This window comes from Sitophilus oryzae, unplaced genomic scaffold (assembly GCF_002938485.1).
Source record: "Sitophilus oryzae breed Bouriz unplaced genomic scaffold, Soryzae_2.0 scaffold_41_pilon_pilon, whole genome shotgun sequence".
Lineage (NCBI taxonomy): Eukaryota > Metazoa > Arthropoda > Insecta > Coleoptera > Curculionidae > Sitophilus > Sitophilus oryzae.
The window spans coordinates 7,111,327-7,131,478 of record NW_022146996.1 but is presented as its reverse complement, the minus strand read 5'-3'; the positions used below and the strand labels follow the sequence as shown (position 1 = coordinate 7,131,478).

General features: G+C 32.4%; 1 protein-coding gene across 1 annotated transcript in view; it reads right to left on the bottom strand.

The window, feature by feature from the left end:
* LOC115885724 (proteoglycan 4-like) overlaps positions 1-20,152 on the bottom strand; it is a gene marked incomplete at its 3' end in the record, with an annotated part of 50,765 nt that overhangs the window by 20,418 nt on the left and 10,195 nt on the right. The window contains exon 2 of the mRNA XM_030904713.1: positions 13,122-14,381. Coding sequence (XP_030760573.1) covers positions 13,122-14,370 — 1,249 coding nt within the window. The remainder of the gene's footprint in view (positions 1-13,121; positions 14,382-20,152) is intronic.

Sequence of the window (20,152 nt, the reverse complement as noted above, 5' to 3'; positions counted from 1 at the left end):
ACAAACAAGTGTTTCAAAATTGACAAATTTTGGTATTTTTATACATTTTTTCCGATATTTTTTAATTTTCTAAATAAAACATTGTATAAAGAATTTCCAATGTCACTTAGACTGGTTTGGGACTCACGGTTTGTTTTGGGACTCAGGCGATGCCGATAATAGCGTCATCAAAGGCAGTGCCGAAATTGAGAGCACCAAACCAGTCCAAGTCACTTTTCAGTGATGAAGGACTTTGGAAATACTAGGTATACCTTTTAAACCTCAGAGAAAAATTTTCATTACTGCCCCAATATTTTGTTAATCCTTCGACAGTAATGTAACGTAACACTTTCCTACTGGGTATGTAATAGAATATTGTTTACTTCTAAGATTATGATTTTTTCTCAGTGTACCTACACCCTACTGCCCACATGGAGCCGGCAATTGACTGTCGGCATTAATAAGTCGCCTCTCTGTACGAGTTAACGTATCAATGATAAAGACTGAATTAAATGGACAGAAAGTGCCATCGTCGCGCATCTCCGTCTTGGCCTACGAGAAATAGAGGAGAGAAATAGCCATATACGCAGTGGTTACGCTGGTACGACTCCTCGCCAACGAAGTAAACTCGTAGGAAGGTTAAAGTACGCGTAAATTGACTTTTTATCACCGTCTTCATAGAGAATGGCGATATTTGAAATGCCAGTAGTATTTAAAGTAGTCTCTAGACCCGTATAAAAAAGTAGGAATGCACGATATTTCCAATATATTATTGATATTGTATATCGGTTCAGTAATAAGTCGAAAAAAAGGAAACTGTTAGTATTGATTTTTTTTGACACAAGAACCAAAAATGATTTAAAGGCACAAAACATGTTTTTGCTGCCAAAACTAATTTGAGCGGATTTAGTTATGTGAATTTTGAACTGAAGTTCTCAGTCGCTTATCGACTTTAGAACTGAATGAACTGAATTCTTAATCACGAGATTGTAACGTTTTTAGTTCGTTACATGTCTTTTTTATATATAATATATGATGTCTGGCCTATCATCACCGGATTCCCTCTCGTTCAGGCCGGATAGTTTATTTGACGCGTAATTTTTACGTTCCCTAGTCGCCAACCCTGTTATCGTTCGACACAACCCTGTTATCGCTCTGAGGAGGCGCTGTCAACATCGCTTCTGTCAACTCTCTCCGTGCTTAACCTCACTTTGTTTTGACGCTCTGTTGTGTCCTTTGGTTGTATCCCAGCTTTTAGAAATGGTGATTATTTAAATTTTGCTGTATAATTTGAATCAGCTGCTATTTCGAGGCTACAGGTAAAGATAGTTATTACCTTTTATAGATCCGATATTATTATTGAATATTTTTAGGGTAGAATTACGGATGTCCCAACTTGTATTTGTATTTTGCTGGCACGGTGGCGTCCCTTTTCTTTTGTCCTCCAGAATGTCACATGGAAGAAAGGACAGGTTGTTTATTATTTATTGAGCCCTCAGGAAGTATTTCGAGGTAGGTTTATTTGTTTATTATACCTTGTTTGGTTTTTAAACAAGAGTTTCATATTTTAGGGTCCAAGGTACGGACTGTGTCAAGGTACGGACTGTGTCCAAGGTACGGACTGTGTCAAGGCACGGACTGTGTGTCAAGGTACGGACTGTGTCAAGGTACGGACTGTATCCAAGGTACGGGTAGTGTCTTATGTACGGACATTATCTTATGTACAGCGGATGTCCTGTGGACGAGTGTCCTCAGTAAGAACGATTTTTTTCTTACATATAAGTGCCACAGCGTGGATGTAGCAGGTCCCATGCTGCTTCGTTTCCCAGCTGTAAGCTAGTTAGTTACAGCTGTACCAATTCATGGTGCCCTCATTCTGGCCCCTTTGGTTGTGCTGGATGGCTGAGTACAGAGATGCGAGACCACCTCACGCTGTTACTGTTTAAAGCAAGATTACATAAAGAACAGCTAAGTGTAGATTTAAGTTATAGTTTTGCATTTAACATTCAAAGCATTTACAGTCTTAAACAATAACGGACATCTTAAATAATATCGTATAGACTATGTTGAGTGGTTAGATTGTTAAGAACATTCATGTCGATTTAGTAGTTAAAATATAATTTAGATCTTAGGTTTCATTGCATTATGTCTTGTAATAGTATTACTTTTTTATAGATATTATTATTGCACTAACATCATATAAAATATATCAAATTAATTAAAGTAATGCTACATTTCATATATTCTCTTAAACTTTACATGTCTTGTATTTTATCATAGTTGTTTTCATAGATATTTAGTACAACTCTTACCACCACTTTCTTTGACATATAACCACTACATATTCACTAGAACTCTACAATGTCATGTATCAGCAACGAACATCATGAATAAATATAGTCATTAGTTTTAAGTAATATACAACTGTGTTTTCTTTCTCTGTACATGCCTGGCGCCCAATATCTGTATTTTTTTGTTTATTGTTATTGATTAGTTTTCTCTCTAGTGAAATACCTTACCCACGACTGCTCTCCGATGAAAAGCCGCCGTTCGCAGTGGTAGTTCTAAAAAAAACGCTACAAGATATCCGAACTTATTTGGCCTTATAACCAATGTAAATGAGCAGTGCGTCCCAGATCTTCACCCTTCCTAAAATGAGCATCATTTTACGTCGCTTAACTTCAACAATATTGATATATCCACTCTCACCCTCCTTTGGATATCTCTATCTCTATACCAATCCTGTCAGGGTATACTTGTATTCATTTAAAACTTCCTAATATGGCGGACTTCAGTATGGGAGGCTTAAAAAACGAAAATCTCTAGAATGGAATCGACTGTAGTTCAAATCGTTCAAATTGATAATCTGTGGTAAATCCAATTGAACTCTGACACTTGGCTGACATTGACGTTTACGGTTCCTTGTTCCTTTTTCTAAATATTTTCATTATTTTTTGAGATTTTATTCACAAATTCTACTTGATTTTGTTCTTTGTGCAGAAAGTTGTGCAACCTGCAGTACTAATTATATAGTTATAAATAATCTTTTCACCGATCAAGAACTGAGGAATAGGCTGGAAGATATTCAAAATGTGTAAAACGCTTAAAAACGTATTAGAAAATGTTGACTCGTCCACAAATTCGTGAAAATAAATTAGTACAGATGTTTGTAAAAAGGTCTCTAATTATTTTGAGAAGTTTCCTCGTATCAGTAATTTTCAGGTTTGTAATATGTATATGATAATAAATAGATTAAAACTTATATTTCAGGAAACAGCGTGGGCATTACAGTTTGTTGTAAATCAGTTTTAAAATATAAAGAAGGTTTAAAACAGGTTTAAAAGTTGAGTTAGTAGAGAAGACCTAAATAAGGTAATGTTGGTAATGACCAAAGATCAAATAACACTTGAAATATATAATTTGTACAATAATTGTAAGTAGTTTTTATGAATCTGTTTGATATCTATTGCATTGTTTTTACATATTTCTTGAAATATATATTTTTTTACTTTATAGGATACACAAAGAATAATAAAAAATACAGTTACTCACTAAAAGCAGAAGGTTTGTAATAGATGTAGTTAGAATATCAAACACCAAACCAAACCAAAAATTATGTTTTATTTTACTGGTATTCCTCACATTTGAAAGGAAAGTAATTTCATAAATAAGCAGAAGGACATTGTATAGTACACCCTATATTAATAATTTTTTTATTCTATACTTGTTAGTTGACCATTACTTACTAGGTACAAAATTTAGTACTGATTCCAAACCTATAGTTGTGGTTGTGACATATTCTGATGTGTTTCTGGCAATTTAAAATAAGTTAATATTTAAACAAACATTTCTGGCTTTCCTGACAGGAGTATGAACACAAATTTAATAAAGGTATAATGTGGATAATGTTCTGATTATTACAGTTTGCATGGATGTTTTTGTATGTTGTTATTGTATAAAGTATATTTAATGAGTTTTTGAGTATTTCTTTTTTCCTTAGAGGATTGTGTTCTAATCTTTATATATAAATTTTCATAAATTATATCTACAAAATTTATTACCTTATAACTTTTTGCTAAAGACTTTGTAGTTGATACAGTTTAACAGTATATAAAAGAACTATTTAAATAAGATGTTTGAAAATATATATCTGTTTTTGCACACATCAATTCAATTTGTGATTAACTGTACTGAAATAAAAACAAATTAAGAGAAATCAGGTGATCTATAAACTGTTTTTTTTTTAATATGAACCATGTGATCTCTAAACTATAACATGAAACGCATCATCCTATTTCCAAGTCTTCTATTAATTTCACTTATTAAACAACTATAATTATTCAATAATCTTGATAATTCTATGAACTCTCAGATATCGTCAAAATATGAAAACAAAAATTCACTTCCTATAGTTCTTACGTCCCTTTAACTGAAATATAAGAAACAGGGGAGTTAATATTCTCACTGAGAAAGTTTATAAAATACCTTTAAGTAAAATCTCTTCGAATCTGCTGTAAAATACCTTTATTCTTATTAAATAATTTCAATAATCTATGTTTTATTTTGACAACCACCTAATAACCTAACTTTAACGTCAACTTGACAATCCTGAAAAATGTTATTGTTAACCAAAGACTAAATCAATTTCTTAATTCGCTAACGCCAACTTATTTTTCATTAAAAAAAAATTACCAATTTTCCTAACTAGGTCGGCCATATTGAGGAACTTTTAAAAGAATTGTACTATATATATTATGTCGCAGGCGTATCGAATAATCCGGCATTTTGCAAAACGCCGGCATTTTAAACAAAAGAAGGAATCAATTACAAAGAGCCTATATATTTTTAGTTGCTTTGCAGAATGCCTAATCAAAATTAAGCAAATTAAACAATGTTATCAGTCATTCTTCAAAATCCTAAAGAAATGAAATAGTAATGAATCTGTTAATGAGAGGAATCTGTTGGTCCAGGACGATTATTATAAAAAACTAAATGCATTTTATTCTAAAAGGCAGTACAATTCCACAAGTAAGCAGCGCTGGACACAAAATCGAATTAAAGAGTATAATAAATAATAATTATTAAGTATTTAATATATTATTTTGTATTTAAAATTATATTACTTATAATAATAATATATAAATATACGGTTCAACTTGTTTTCGTCTAAACCAAATAAAATTTTGATATAAAATAATGTTTTTCTATAGTTAAATATAAGGTATTTTAATCAAGGTGCAAAAGTGCAAATTATTCAATATGCCTCATAGCTGACTAAACTTTGAAATTTTTTAATTTGCCTGCAGAAATTCCTTGTTTTGTTTAAAATGCCGGCGTCTTATAAGTCTAGTCTTTTTGCAAAAATCCGGAATATTCTATACGCCTGCAACATATGCATATAATAATGATATCGGTCGCTCATTTTGATTCATAACGAATATTTTGTATATTATATATGTATAGTACAATATGATCGAAAAAAATGGCGATGGCGCGGCGTCAGCAATGGCTATGAAATGAAGATCGCTGTCATTTTATATGTAAAACTATACATATAGGGAATGTCATCTATGTTAACTTCCAAGCCAACTGGACACCGCTTTTCTCGATCATACGGTATATTTTATTACTTAGGCGCGGTCTCTTCAGTTATAAATAAATAACTTTTATCTAACAAATAACCATCTAAAAGATAAACAATCTAGAGCCTGATATCTATAGGATATAACATTTGGGTATTTTCATACAAAATAATCCAATAGATAACAATTTGGAGGACGGCCGCCTACGGACCGGTAGACACTCCGTAGAGAAAGTGTTGCCAATATAAGATATCTGAAATTAAGATGGTTATATATGAAAAGTCGATACAACAGACAGTGACAGAAACTCGGAATTTCAAATCGTTAGATTAAAAAGTGAGGTTATTGTTCAGTTGTCAAAAGATCGTCAAAATGAAAATAAAAACAATAAAATTCAACTAAAATATATTTTGTGTTCAACTCCAGCTAGTCCTATTATGGTATAGGCTATTTAAATTTACCTTTATGGAAAAATGGAAAGATAATTCAATTTCAGCAGTGGTGGTGGTGCAATAGATCTATTGATGGAATGCGATTTATAAGAAATTAAAACAAGAAAAAATAATCTGTAAGTAGTGTATAGTTTAATTACATGATATTACTGTTATATTTATTATATTAACATTTTAGTACAATTGATAATAGAAAATATGGAAGAAGCTGGTGAAGTGCAAGCAGAGATTTATAAACCAATCCTAAAACCACCATCTGGTAAGTTAATAATATTGAAAATTAAAAATAGCATAAGACTATTAGTAATAACAAATATGTTGTTCTAGGGCTTCTCATAGTAAAGAAATAGATAGGATAGCATCAATGATAGTAATTAAGGTGAGTTTTTATTTTATAAAATAGATAAATGCACTTATGCTTTTGTCTTAATAATAATAAATGAATAGTACCTATAATAATTATTACATTTACACATTATATGTACAAATTATTTAATAAAAAAAAATTAAATAAAAACAATTTTGTCATATTACTTTAATTTTTAAGAACTCAAAATGATGGAACTTCAAAAAAAAAAGAAAAAATAAAGGAAAAATCTTGTCTAAACAAAGTTGAACCAATTCAAAGGACCACAATACAGGTGTTTTAGCAAAGTTTAGCTAGAGAGTTACTTAAAAAACAGCATGGAGAAGAGATGTACCGTATGATCGAAAAAAACGGCGTCAGCAATGGCTATGAAATAAAGATTGCTGTCATTTCATATGTAAATTTATATGGGAAATATCATCGATCATCATTTCCCAGCCCACTGGACGCCGGTTTTTTTCGATCATACTGTATAAGGTACATAGTGCAAGAAATTAAACTAAAATTGTAACACAAAAGAAATAAAAGCAAATGTGAGTTGAATAACAGGTTTTATAAGGTTCCTGTTATAATATTAATGAATTAAGATATGCGAATTAAAAATGAAATAAATAGTTTGATTTAAAAAGTTTTATTTATTTTTTACCTACTTTAGAACTTTATTAAAAACTAGTTGAAGCCTGGCGCATCCGCCACGAGATCAGGAAAAAAAAATACTTTTTATTTTTTTTTAATTAAATGAAAAACAAAAAATCCTGCGACGAAAGTTTTTAGAAGAGCCATTTAGCTATCTTTTGGTAAAAAAAGCAACTTTCTAGAGCAAGTCGTTACTTCAGTAGAGACGACACAGATAAACATTCGCATTTTATTTAATATGTAGTAATGGTTTATAATTGAAAGGATTTAAATAAGATAATTATAAATTACTGTTTTATCACTATTATCCTAACTAAATGCATTCTCTTCGTTCTGATGCTCTAACAGAACAGAGACTCTCTTTAGTTTGTAACAGTCCTTATAATGTCCGGCACTAGCAACACTAGTTTTTTGCACCATTTCAATGTGTTTATTGGTGTTTATACCCCATACGTTCTAAAATGATTATAGCCTACATACTCAGAATAGGTAAGTCTTTTCCAAATTATCTAAAATCGAATTTATTGGAATAAACGAAATCTTCAATAATAACAATGTCTTGGTTATGTTAAGCAATTTTGTCAAATATCAAATAAAATCAATATCTCCTCATGCCTTTGCTCATGCGTCAAATTTTTATCCGACAAATAAAGCACTATTTGAGGGTGCAGCCACACTATCCTAAAAACGCCGTATCGGCGTAACGGCGTAATGACCTTGAATAGATTTCCAGTAATTCTATTGGCTGAAATTTTTGACAGATGAATTTGACAGATAAAATTTCTGACAGATGAATGTTTCAGCCAATAGAATTACTGCAAATCTATTCAAGGTCATTACGCCGTTACGCCGATACGCCGTTTTTAGGATAGTGTGGCTGCACCCTGACAGTTCGGGCGCCAGATAGGATATCTGGGAGATAAGGTTAATTTATCTAATAGATACTGTTATCTATAGGTGAAGATACGCGTTTTTCTGCTATCCGTCAAATAAAATATATCTGGCAGATTATAACGCGCTATCCGTACCTGAAAACACCGGGGGTTGTATATTATTATTACTTCCTCTAGGAGATGCGAGGCCTTGTTGTTGGTGGGGAAGCTTCTAGTCAGGTACTCGAGGGAATCCCCTCTGGCACTTAGTCTGGGTCTAAGGAGCATCTCACTGTCTTATTCCTGTGGCTGTAGTATCGTGGCCACGGAATTACACCAAGACGTATACGTATAACGATGCCGGATGGGGCTACCCTGTCCGTCATACCAGGCACCCTCTAACAGTAGATACTAACCAGACAACCAGACAGCTGTGGTCAGTGGTAATGTATCACGGGCAGAGCGTGTGTGTGGGGGGTTCTTAACTTAATCTCCCGGACCAAGAGGAGAACCTCACCAAAAACCTAAATCCTACGATGGCGGTACCAAATCAAATGAATACGGATATGCGGAGGAATGCATAAGTGACTAACCTTTGACTTTGATAAGACCGACTAACCCTTGCGGTGTATCATTAGATTTGCCGGAACTCCAATTATTAAAGGATCCACCAGCTTTGCCAGAACTCCAATTAAAGGACATCGAGTTGGCGAGTCAACAACTCAAGGGAGGAGAGCCATGGTCAGGAAAAAAAAAAGAAAAAGAGATATATATTCTCTATTATAAATCCGGGACAACACCGCTATCAGGTCTAAGGAGAGGTCAAGTTAAAGAGGTGGAGAAAATGAAGACTGATCCTCCAGCCTCCACCTAACAGGTACCGGAGACAAGATCCTCGACTGCAAGGCACGGAGGGCTAAACCCCAACCGTGGAATGGTGTATACCGTCGTAGGAGATCGATGCCTGCTCCTCGGAGGATGAACAGCTGTTGTCAGAGAACGATGGGAAATATTCTGTCCCACCTGCAATCCTTCGATTCAGTCCAAATCTCAACGTGTAGTGGCGGTTTCGATAAAAATCTCATCGAAAAGATGAGATCTCTGATATTTTTAACTGTATACAGACCAGAGATTTGGCAGGAACTGTACTAGACTGTAGACTGACGAAATTATCTTTTTATAAAATCTGAACGTGTAGTGTGAAAATGCAGTAGTTTAAAATATATATATATATATATTTTTTAAACTATTGCATTTAAGCGCCATCTCAAGACCGGTATCTAACTACATCTGATACTTAACTCCTGTAATATAAAATATCTGACATGAACTTGACATTAAGAATAATACGACTCTGCGTAATTCTAACGCAACAACAACTACGATGCAAATGACCCTAGCGGCCGGCAACTATATTTATTCTTATGGATGTCTGGCTGTGCTCCTGCTGCTGCGTTTCTTCTTAAATGCGGCAAATTAAATTTCCAGCTGCACCGAGAATTAATAATGCGAACGAGTTTTCATCGGCAGAAACGTGCTTTTGCACTTAAAATGCTTCTGCGTAAACTATTTGAAAAATTGTCATTGTTGCCAATAGCAGAATGCGAAGAATTCGTGATTAGATAGTTTGGTTTTTAGATAAAAGTTAAATTTCGTGACAAGCTATTCGTTGTTCGAACCAAGAACACAAAATTGGAGATGGCTAAAATGGAATTTAGGAAAACATTAAGATATCACATTTAGCCATGATAGGTGTCGAAAAATATCGAAAAATTCTTTAATCGTCGTAGCCAGTAATGATCTGTTAATTGCTCATTCTCTCAAAACATATGCATATAGAAAATAGTATTTTACAATGAGAAAAAATTTAATATGTATGTACAGGGTGTCCCATTTTCGTATGTTTTACAGGGTTTCTTGTTAATGTGTAGAAGTACACAGATGTGGTTTTCGCCTCACTCTGGTACTTTTTTATGAATCTAAAGATGCTCCACACAGATTTGTCCTAGCAGTGGCGGATCGTGACCAGTGTGACTGGGTAGGCGACTAAATTTTAGTTGCGTCTATTTGCCGGATCCGCAAGAGATAAATAAAAATAATTGAGACATACGAGGACCTATCTGCAAACCTTGTTTCTAAATGTATAACAATGTTATATAATATTTCATAAAATAAAATTCGCAAAGATATTTGACTTAGCCGCTTTTATTAACATATCGAATTGAAATAGTGTAGTATCACACTGAGACTTTTCTGTAATATCTGTTGTATCTTATATATGTTGTCTTGCACCGAATAAAATAACGCGTATTTTTTATTTCGGATTCTTTTATTTCTGTGGCGTGTTCTGAAATACAACCGGTTATATCATTTTGAATAATCTCGGACAAGCCCGAAAAAATGTTTCTAATTTGCCAATTTTTTGAATTTTCATATAAAAATTTTAAATGCTACGTATAATGAATCATATGAAATATCCCCTTAACGAAATGTGATATTATTATATTCCCTTATGAAATATCGGGAATATCCCCTTAACTTCTAAGCCTACCGAACCTCCACGACTTCATGCGAAGGCGACCGGAAATTTCGCCTAAGCCCCGCCTTAATACGATACAACTCCGACTTACGTCGCATCGCTATTGCACGATAAGTTAGGCAGAGACAGAAGACTACCGTACGTCGTGCATTGACTCTGATAGTAGGCGATTCAGAAATCGCCGAACAAAGGCACTCCAACGGCAACGGTCAAAATTATTTTTTCTAACGCAGCGACATAACGTCAGCGTACGCCAGCGATAGTGAATATTTTAATATACAAGACCACAAATATGAAAATAATATTGATTATTAAAACACACTTCCGTGTATTAAGAGTATTTTTATGTATTGGCAACATTAATAGAGTAAATAATGTAATTTTAATAAACCGCTTAAATTCTGCCAAAATTTTAGGGTAGGGGCGCCGCCTACCTTGCCTACCCTGACGAGCCGTCACTGTGTCCTAGGTCACTAATCGCAACAGCTTAAAAATATCAATATAATATATGGTGCAATATTAAATTTTACGAATTAATAATATTAAAATTATTAAAATACTAAAATATTTAGATTTGTATCTAAATTAAATCCCAAAATACTTTTTAATGAACCAGGCTGTGTAAAACCCCCCTATTTTTGACTCGGCGTGTTTACAAGTTCTAGACACTTATATTTCACGGTCTATGCAATAAAGTACCAAGTGTTATATATCTTTCTTTCGAAGACATCAAAAAATACACGTCTAAAAATACTGAAAATAAGGTGATTATTTTTTACTACTAGATATTACCTGCAAGATCTCGAGTTTTAAATATTTATTACAATATGTTAACACCTGTAGTAAATGAGATAGAATTTTATATTTGTCTAAAATTCTAATCATAACATTATTTTACTTTAGAAATAGTAATTTTAATTATCAAACTGAAGAATGAAAACATTTACTCCGTATAATTTCCAGAATGTTTGGCATGATGTTTGTAAGCCAATATTAGAAATATAAATTCAAAAGAGAACTTCAGCAATTCTACTGATCCATTCTTCATTTTGTCAAGTTGTACCCTTAAGGTGCGTTCACACCGGCTGCGCCGCTCCACGCAAATCATTAATTTTTGACATATACTTTTGTGGGCGCTAAAAAAAATATACTTCAAAAGTACATGTTAAAAAAATGTTTTGCACGGCGCAGCCGGTGTGAACGCACCTTTAAATTGGGCTTTAGTTCTATAAAATTCTCTAGAAATGTCATATAATTTCTTTATACTTTACATTTATTAATTATTTCTATTCATGGTAAATATCGTATCATAAATATCAGTAAGTTAGATTCATTTTGTACTTATTTTGTTTACTTCATTATCATGAAAAAATAGAAGTCAACTTCCTAGCTGTCACACAGATTTTAAGATTTATATTATTATATTAAAATATGACCATTGAGTAATCACGATTCTGCTTAAACTGCTTGACGTTTAAAGCTGATTTTTGGCAAACGGATTGACTGTGGGGTGTAGAGGTTCGATAAGAAGGGGTTTCTCGAATCTCAAATTCCAAGAAGGTGAAAACGCCCCTCAAATATTACAATATTTGATATTTAAAAAACGGTTAGTCTTTCGGGAAAACGCTTGGACAAGCATAATTTATTTGGTTTTACATATTTTGAAATTTTTTAAAAAATCATACAGGGTGTTCCAAAAAGTTGGGTAATTTCTTAACCACGATTCTGATTAAACTGCTTGACGTAAAAAGCTTATTTTTGGCAAGCGGATTTTTCGAAAGTCAAATTCCAACGAGTTGAAACTACCCTTCAAATATTACCAAGTTATATAAAAATATCGCCATATTGTTTTTTCTCATGCTGACATAAATGTGAGAAAATTTTATCCAGTTTGTATGTTAATGGAAATTCTTGCTTCGCTTTATGATAACCGTTACAAATGATTAATTCGACGCGAACGAAGTCGCTGGTACACACTAATATAAATAAATGTATTACTCAGGCATCTGTAGGCAGAAATTATTTGGTACGCAAAAAATGTTTGGTTGTAGCTTCTTTGATTTTAATAAACATAACAATAGGATGCCTTATTTAAAACATTTCTGGAAAAATACTAATACACATTTCGAACAGAAGAACGTAGAGTAGAAAATACCAAAAGAGGCAAAAACATTCTGGCTCAAGAATTCCCCTTTATCCCAAAGTGCAGTAAAAATTTAAATTGTCATTGTCATTGTAAAAAAGTTAAGTATTTAAGATAAGTTTTTAACCTCTCTTTACGGAGATGGGATCTCTTAAAGATAGCTCCACATTCAGTCTGACGTTCGTGCTTGTGTTTGCGTTCCTTGCACTCATCTTGTTTCTCAAGATCATGCCTATCATGCGGCTCACAAGTAACAGTGCCCACATTGTAGTGACTGCGTTTGTGCGGAAATTAGATTTTATATTCTTGCTTTGGAACAGCACGACGGAGATTTCCTACTTACACCCGTCCAATATAATATCGACATAGTTTTTCAACCGAGATAAAATTGAAGAAAAAAGATCTGGTTAATGCCAAGTTTACTGGCATTAACTAGATCTTTTAGCATTTATACTCTATAAATACGAATTTTCAATTCAAATGCAATTCTTAAGAGAATATTATGTTTTTTTCCAATGATACAAAACTTTTACTTAAATAATCTGACTTACCTAATATCGACTTCTCGTTACTCTCCTCCTCCTGCTTCTCCTGCTCGGATCTCAACTTGCTCGGACTGCTCGGCGGACTCAGCGACGACAAACTCCCCGAAGTACCCGACAGGTTCTCCCTGCTCGCGTCATTATCCTCCAACGGCGATTTCGGAACGTAATTCGGCGCAGGAATGTGAAGATTATCATTATTCTTCTCCTCCCGAAACAGACACTTCGGCACAAACTCCTTCTTTTCCACAGAAGACTCAAACTTCGGCGCCGATGACGTAGGAGTCAGGATTAAACTAGAACGCTTCTCTTTTTTGTTACTCACTTCGTTATTGGGAGATGTGGGACTAGTTTTGGAAATATTAGGAGTGCTGGTGTAGGTGGTGGTAGGAATGACCGAAGCTGGACGTTCTTTTCTAGTGACGTTAGGTCTTCGGGAGGCTTCAGTTCGGATGGGAGGGTCTGGAGGAGGTGAGGTAGGAGGACTTATAATTCGCGCGTTGTTAAAAGAAGCGCTCCTAGTAGCAGCGGCTGAAACGGATTTGTTCGAAGGTTCGCTGGACGGTTCTCGGCTGTTCACAGCCAGTTTCACCTCAGATTTATTTGGATCGCTATTGTATCTTGAACCGCGCGTTTTCGAGAAGTGAGAAGTCCAATTCCTTTGGCGTTCGATGAGCTCTTTACTGTTAAACTTGCGTTCAGGTTTCTCGGGCTTTTCTGGCTTCTTCATCAACATCGGTTTGCTTCGTTCGTCATTGCCATTGGTTCTGATCGCTTCACCACCTGAGAAACCGTTAGATTTTTTATTTTCGTTCTCGTTATTCAAAATGGGCGTGCTCCGGCTGAATTTCTCGTGGTTTTTCGGCGGAGAAGGCGATCGCGAACTCTGAGACTTTGTTTCCCTAGTCTCACTGTTTGCGGAACTGCTCCTCGACCTGTCCAAGACGTTGGACGCGCTCTTGACGCTCTGCAAAGGTATTATTCTCGAAACTACCTTCGCCTGGTCCTCTGAGCCCAATTTTTCGAACATTGCCCGAGCATTATTGAACCTGGTCACGTGAGATTCGGTCCTCATGACGGTAACCGTTGGAGAATCGACGTCTAGCTTCTCCGACGAGCTGTTGTTGAGCTTGGTTGTTTTCCGTAGAGGGACGAACAAAACGTCCTCCTTCTGATTGGGCGCGCGATTCTGGAAAATGTTGGCGATTTCCGAGACTTTGGAACCGCCGAATCGCGGCGCGCACTTCTTGTCGTCCATTTTGGACTGATCTGGAAAACGAAAATAGAATTAGTTAATCATGACCTTCTTGGAAATCAACGAAAAATGCGATTATATTATCTCTAAAGCTAATCTAATTAGATAAGTTATCTGTAAACGGTGTTTGAAAATATCAAACAATAAATCGTTGCGGAATAGATAAAAAAAATAAACTCTACAAGATTAGGTAAAATCCTTGCAAAATACCGCTTAATCGAATAAATAGTTTTAGGATTTATGTTCAAGTGGAATACTAATACAATTAGAATTTTCGGAAGTTATATAAAATATTAATAACACCTAAATTTAGAGCAAGTCAAACTTTTAGAGCAATCTTTTGTTTATATAATTATTATTTAGCTCATTTAAAACTCATGATAAAATGATTACTGGTTTATAAACATTTAGTAATTAATTACATAATATAAACAATAATAAAACAATGATTAATAGGACTAATTGTAAGTATCGATTATTTTATAAAAAGAAATACATTTCGTATTTAAAGTTCGTAAAACATTAGGTATCTACTTGCCTGAATGGTTAAATACAATAAATTGTTCGGAATAAGTAAGATCATGTGACATTTTGTACGACAAATATAGATAACGCCGCCATAGCTAAACGTTATATTAACAATAGGTACATTGAAATATAAAAGGTATTTTTAAAATGTAAAATTGCATGGTAATTATGCACCAACATTAGCACGACAACTGCATAAATAAAAATAAGAACGTCAACGAAATTACCAATTCCTGTAAAAGGAATTATTACAATATCTTCAATACAAAGTTTTCCTCATTTCTATCAATCTATTGGGCATTTTACAGCACTGCTACAATTGCTGTTTTTTGATTGCATGTTAAAGATTATACAGCAAAATAAACAAACCAATATTTAAATTACCTTTTTCCTGAAAATTGTTATGATATGGAAAGTAATCTTATTATATGAAACCTGCAAAATCAAGAATTCTGTTTAACAAATCTAGAGTATCTTAAAACGAACAGTTTCCGTGTCATTATAAGATTCTTTGCGATATAATGACCGAACCGTTGTTGTTGAGATTTCTGAACAGGTGGCAGGCATTAATAGTATTATTACAACTAATAAAAAACAATAATTACTATGTACGGTTAACTTCTCTCTCTACATCGATCTGAATATGATTTACTAATACTATCAAATTTTGGCAAGCCATTAAGCTCAATAGCATTAAGAGAATTCAATTGCTCCTGATCTAAGATGCCCTTATTTACCCAAATTTAGAGTAACTTATAAACCTAGGGACTCGGCAGTGACTTTCGACAACATTGCCAATATATCTAATAATTATACCTTTTAGTTCATGAATAGTCTGTTCATGTCATTGCTGGTTAAGTTGAGCCAAAAAAAAATAATCTATGGAATTTATGGGTTAAAATGAACCTAATAACCGAGAAAAAAATATCCCCAGAAGGCAGGATTTTTAGCGGTATTTAGGTGTCGGTGAACATTCAAAGTTTTCTAAATAACACGTAATTTTTTTTTCCATTAAAAGTACCATAACTTTGAAACGGTTTACGATAAAAAAAATTACATCGCGGATTCTTGTAGAGCATAATTTCCTAAAAAATCTAACTGAGAGTAATTTTTTTCAATTCAATGCTAAATATAAAAATTTTTAATCAATATACACTAAATTATTGATATTTTTTCGCATATTTTGGTTTTTGTCACCTTTCAAAGTTTTAAAATATACGAATTATTGAATTGAAAAAAAAATACTCTAAGATAGATTTTTTAGGAAATTTGATGGTCTACAAGAATCCGCGATGTAAATTTTTTTATCGTAAACCGTTTCAAAGTTATGGTACTTTTAATGGAAAAAGATCTTTTACGTGTTATTTAAATGGAAAACTTTGAATGTTCACTGACACCTTTTAAAATTGAGCTAAAAATCCTGTCTTCTGGGGATATTTTTTAGTTCATGAATAAGTCTGTTCATGTCATTGTTGGTTAAGTTGAGCCAAAAAAATATCTATGGAATTTAATGGGTTAATGACTTAATAACAAGAGAAAAAAATATCCCCAGAAGGCAGGAATTTTTAGAGAGGTATTTAGGTGTCGGTGAACATTCAAAGTTTTCAATACACGTAATTTTTTTCCATTAAAAGTACCATAACTTTGAAAACGGTTGTAAACGATAAAAAAAATTACATCGCGGATTCTTTGGTAGAGGCATAATTGGTCCTAAAAAATCTAACTGAGAGTAATTTTTTTCAATTCAATGTTAACATATAAAAATTTTAATCAATATAGCACTAATTATTGATATCTTTTCGGCAATTTTGGTTTTTTAACTTTCAAAGTTTTAATATACGAATTATTGAATTGAAAAAAAAAATACTCTAAGATAGATTTTTTAGGAAATTTGATGGTCTACAAGAATCCGCGATGTAAATTTTTTTATCGTAAACCGTTTCAAAGTTATGGTACTTTTAATGGAAAAAGATCTTTTACGTGTTATTTAAATGGAAAACTTTGAATGTTCACTGACACCTTTTAAAATTGAGCTAAAAATCCTGTCTTCTGGGGATATTTTTTAGTTCATGAATAGTCTGTTCATGTCATTGCTGGTTAAGTTGAGCCAAAAAAAAATAATCTATGGAATTTATGGGTTAAAATGAACCTAATAACCGAGAAAAAAATATCCCCAGAAGGCAGGATTTTTAGCGGTATTTAGGTGTCGGTGAACATTCAAAGTTTTCTAAATAACACGTAATTTTTTTTTCCATTAAAAGTACCATAACTTTGAAACGGTTTACGATAAAAAAAAATTATATCGCGGATTCTTGTAGAGCATAATTTCCTAAAAAATCTAACTGAGAGTAATTTTTTTTCAATTCAATGCTAAATTAAAATTTATTCAATTACACTAAATTATTTGATTATTTTTTCGCATATTTTGGTTTTGTCCACCATTTCAAAGGTTTGTAACAATATTACGAATTATTGAATTTGAAAAAAAAAAATACTCTAGATAGATTTTTTAGGAAATTTGATGGTCTACAAGAATCCGCGATGGTAAATTTTTTTATCGTTAAACCGTTCAAAGTTTATGGTTACCTTTTAATGGGAAAAAGATCTTTTTACGTGTTATTTCAAATTTGGCAAACTTTGAATGTTCACTGACACCTTATTAAAATTGAGCTAAAAATCCTGCTTTCCTTTGATTTTTTTTCTAGAAAAAAAAAAAAAAAAAAAAAAAAAAAAAAAAAAGTTATTTTTTTTTGGCTCAACTTAACCAGCAATGACATGAACAGACTATTCATGAACTAAAAAATATCCCCAGAAGACAGGATTTTTAGCTCAATTTTAAAAGGTGTCAGTGAACATTCAAAGTTTGCAGTCTTGTTGAAAATAATTTAAAAAAAAAAATCTTTTTCCATAAAAAGTACCATAACTTTGAAAACGGTTAGATAAAAAAAATTACATCGCGGATTCATTGGAGACCATCTAATTTCTAAAAAATTCTATTCTTAGAGTATTTTTTTTTTCAATTCATAATTCGTATTATTTAAAACTTTGAAAGAACATTTTTAAATTAAAAAAAAAAAAAAAAATTTATCAATATTTAGTTATATGATTTAAAAAATTTTTATTTTAGCATTGAATTGAAAAAAATACTCTCAGTTAGATTTTTTAGGAAATTATGCTCTACAAGAATCCGCGATATAAATTTTTTTATCAAATAAAAAAAAAAAAAAAAAAAAAAAAATTTTAATGGAAAAAAAAATTACGTGTTATTTAGAAAACTTTGAATGTTTCACCGACACCTAAAATTGACCTAAAAATCCTGCCTTCTGGGGATATTTTTTAGTTCTCGGTTATTTGGTTGTTCATTTTAACCTTATTCAAAGTTTTCTAAATAACACGTAATTTTTTTCCATTAAAAGTACCATAACTTTGAAACGGTTTACGATAAAAAAATTATTTTATATTATTTATATCAATTTAATTGTTTGACCGATTTTTGAAGTAGGTAATTTTTTTCAATTCAATGCTAAATATAAAAATTTTTAATCAATATACGTTATTGATATTTTCGCATATTTTGGTTTTTGTCACCTTTCAAGTTTTAAAATATACGAATTATTGAATTGAAAAAAATATACAGAGATAGATTTTTAAGGCTTGATGAATACTACAAGAATCCACGATCATTTTATCGTCAACCGTTTCAAAGTTAATAATTCTTTTTAATGGAAAGATCTTTTTACGTGTTATTTAAATGGAAGAAGCTTTGAATGTTCACTGACACCCACTTTTTAAAATTGAGCTAAAAATCCTGTCTCTAAAGGATGACTAGTTCATGAATAGTCTGTTCATGTCATTGTTGGTTAAGTTGAGCCAAAAAAAAAATCTATGGAATTTTTTGGTTAAAATGAACCTAATAACCGAGAAAAAATATCCCTGGAAGTCAGGATTTTTAGCGTGTTGGGAGTCAATCACAGTGGAATAATTCAAAGTTTTTCCTAATGCTTAATAATTTTTTTTTCCATTAAAAGTACCATAACTTTGAAACGGTTTACGATAAAAAAAAATTATATCGCGGATTCTTGTAGAGCATAATTTCCTAAAAAATCTAACTGAGAGTAATTTTTTTCAATTCAATGCTAAATATAAAAATTTTTAATCAATATACACTAAATTATTGATATTTTTTCGCATATTTTGGTTTTTGTCACCTTTCAAAGTTTTAAAATATACGAATTATTGAATTGAAAAAAAAATACTCTAAGATGGGCCCACAGGAAGACTGACAAGAATCCACGATGCTGCGCCCACATCGTAAACCATATTACCTAATGGAAAAATCTTTACGTGTTATTTAAATGGAAAACTTTGAATGTTCACTGACACCTTTTAAAATTGAGCTAAAAATCACAATGCTCAGGGGCTGAATTCATGAATAGTCTGTTCATGTCATTGCTGGTTAAGTTGAGCCAAAAAAAAATAATCTATGGAATTTATGGGTTAAAATGAACCTAATAACCGAGAAAAAAATATCCCCAGAAGGCAGGATTTTTAGCGGTATTTAGGTGTCGGTGAACATTCAAAGTTTTCTAAATAACACGTAATTTTTTTTCCATTAAAAGTACCATAACTTTGAAACGGTTTACGATAAAAAAATTTACATCGCGGATTCTTGTAGAGCATAATTTCCTAAAAAATCTAACTGAGAGTAATTTTTTTTCAATTCAATGCTAAATATAAAAATTTTTAATCAATATACACTAAATTATTGATATTTTTTCGCATATTTTGGTTTTTGTCACCTTTCAAAGTTTTAAAATATACGAATTATTGAATTGAAAAAAAAAATACTCTAAGATAGATTTTTTAGGAAAGTGATAACTACAGAATCCGCGATGCTTTATCGTAAATACCGGAAAAAAATCTTTACGATTTTATTTAAGAAAATCGAGCTTTGGTGTTCCTGTTTACCCCAAGAATGGCGTCGCAGTAATGGGATGGTTAATGCATAAATAGGTGTTTTTGGCTCACCTGGTCAAAGTCTGTTTTCCGAAAACACTCACCGATCATCAAAATTCTAAGGTACTTTTAGAAGTAAGTAGCAAAATTTTGAATTTTAGTTAACGTTTAGCCTTATAAAGGAATGAAAACATTAAGTATCCCCGAAATTTTATTGTTCTCTAAATGAAAAATAATTATTACGAGGGTTGTCATATATATTTTGCATATAGAAACATAGTAGGCGCCTGTAAACATATGT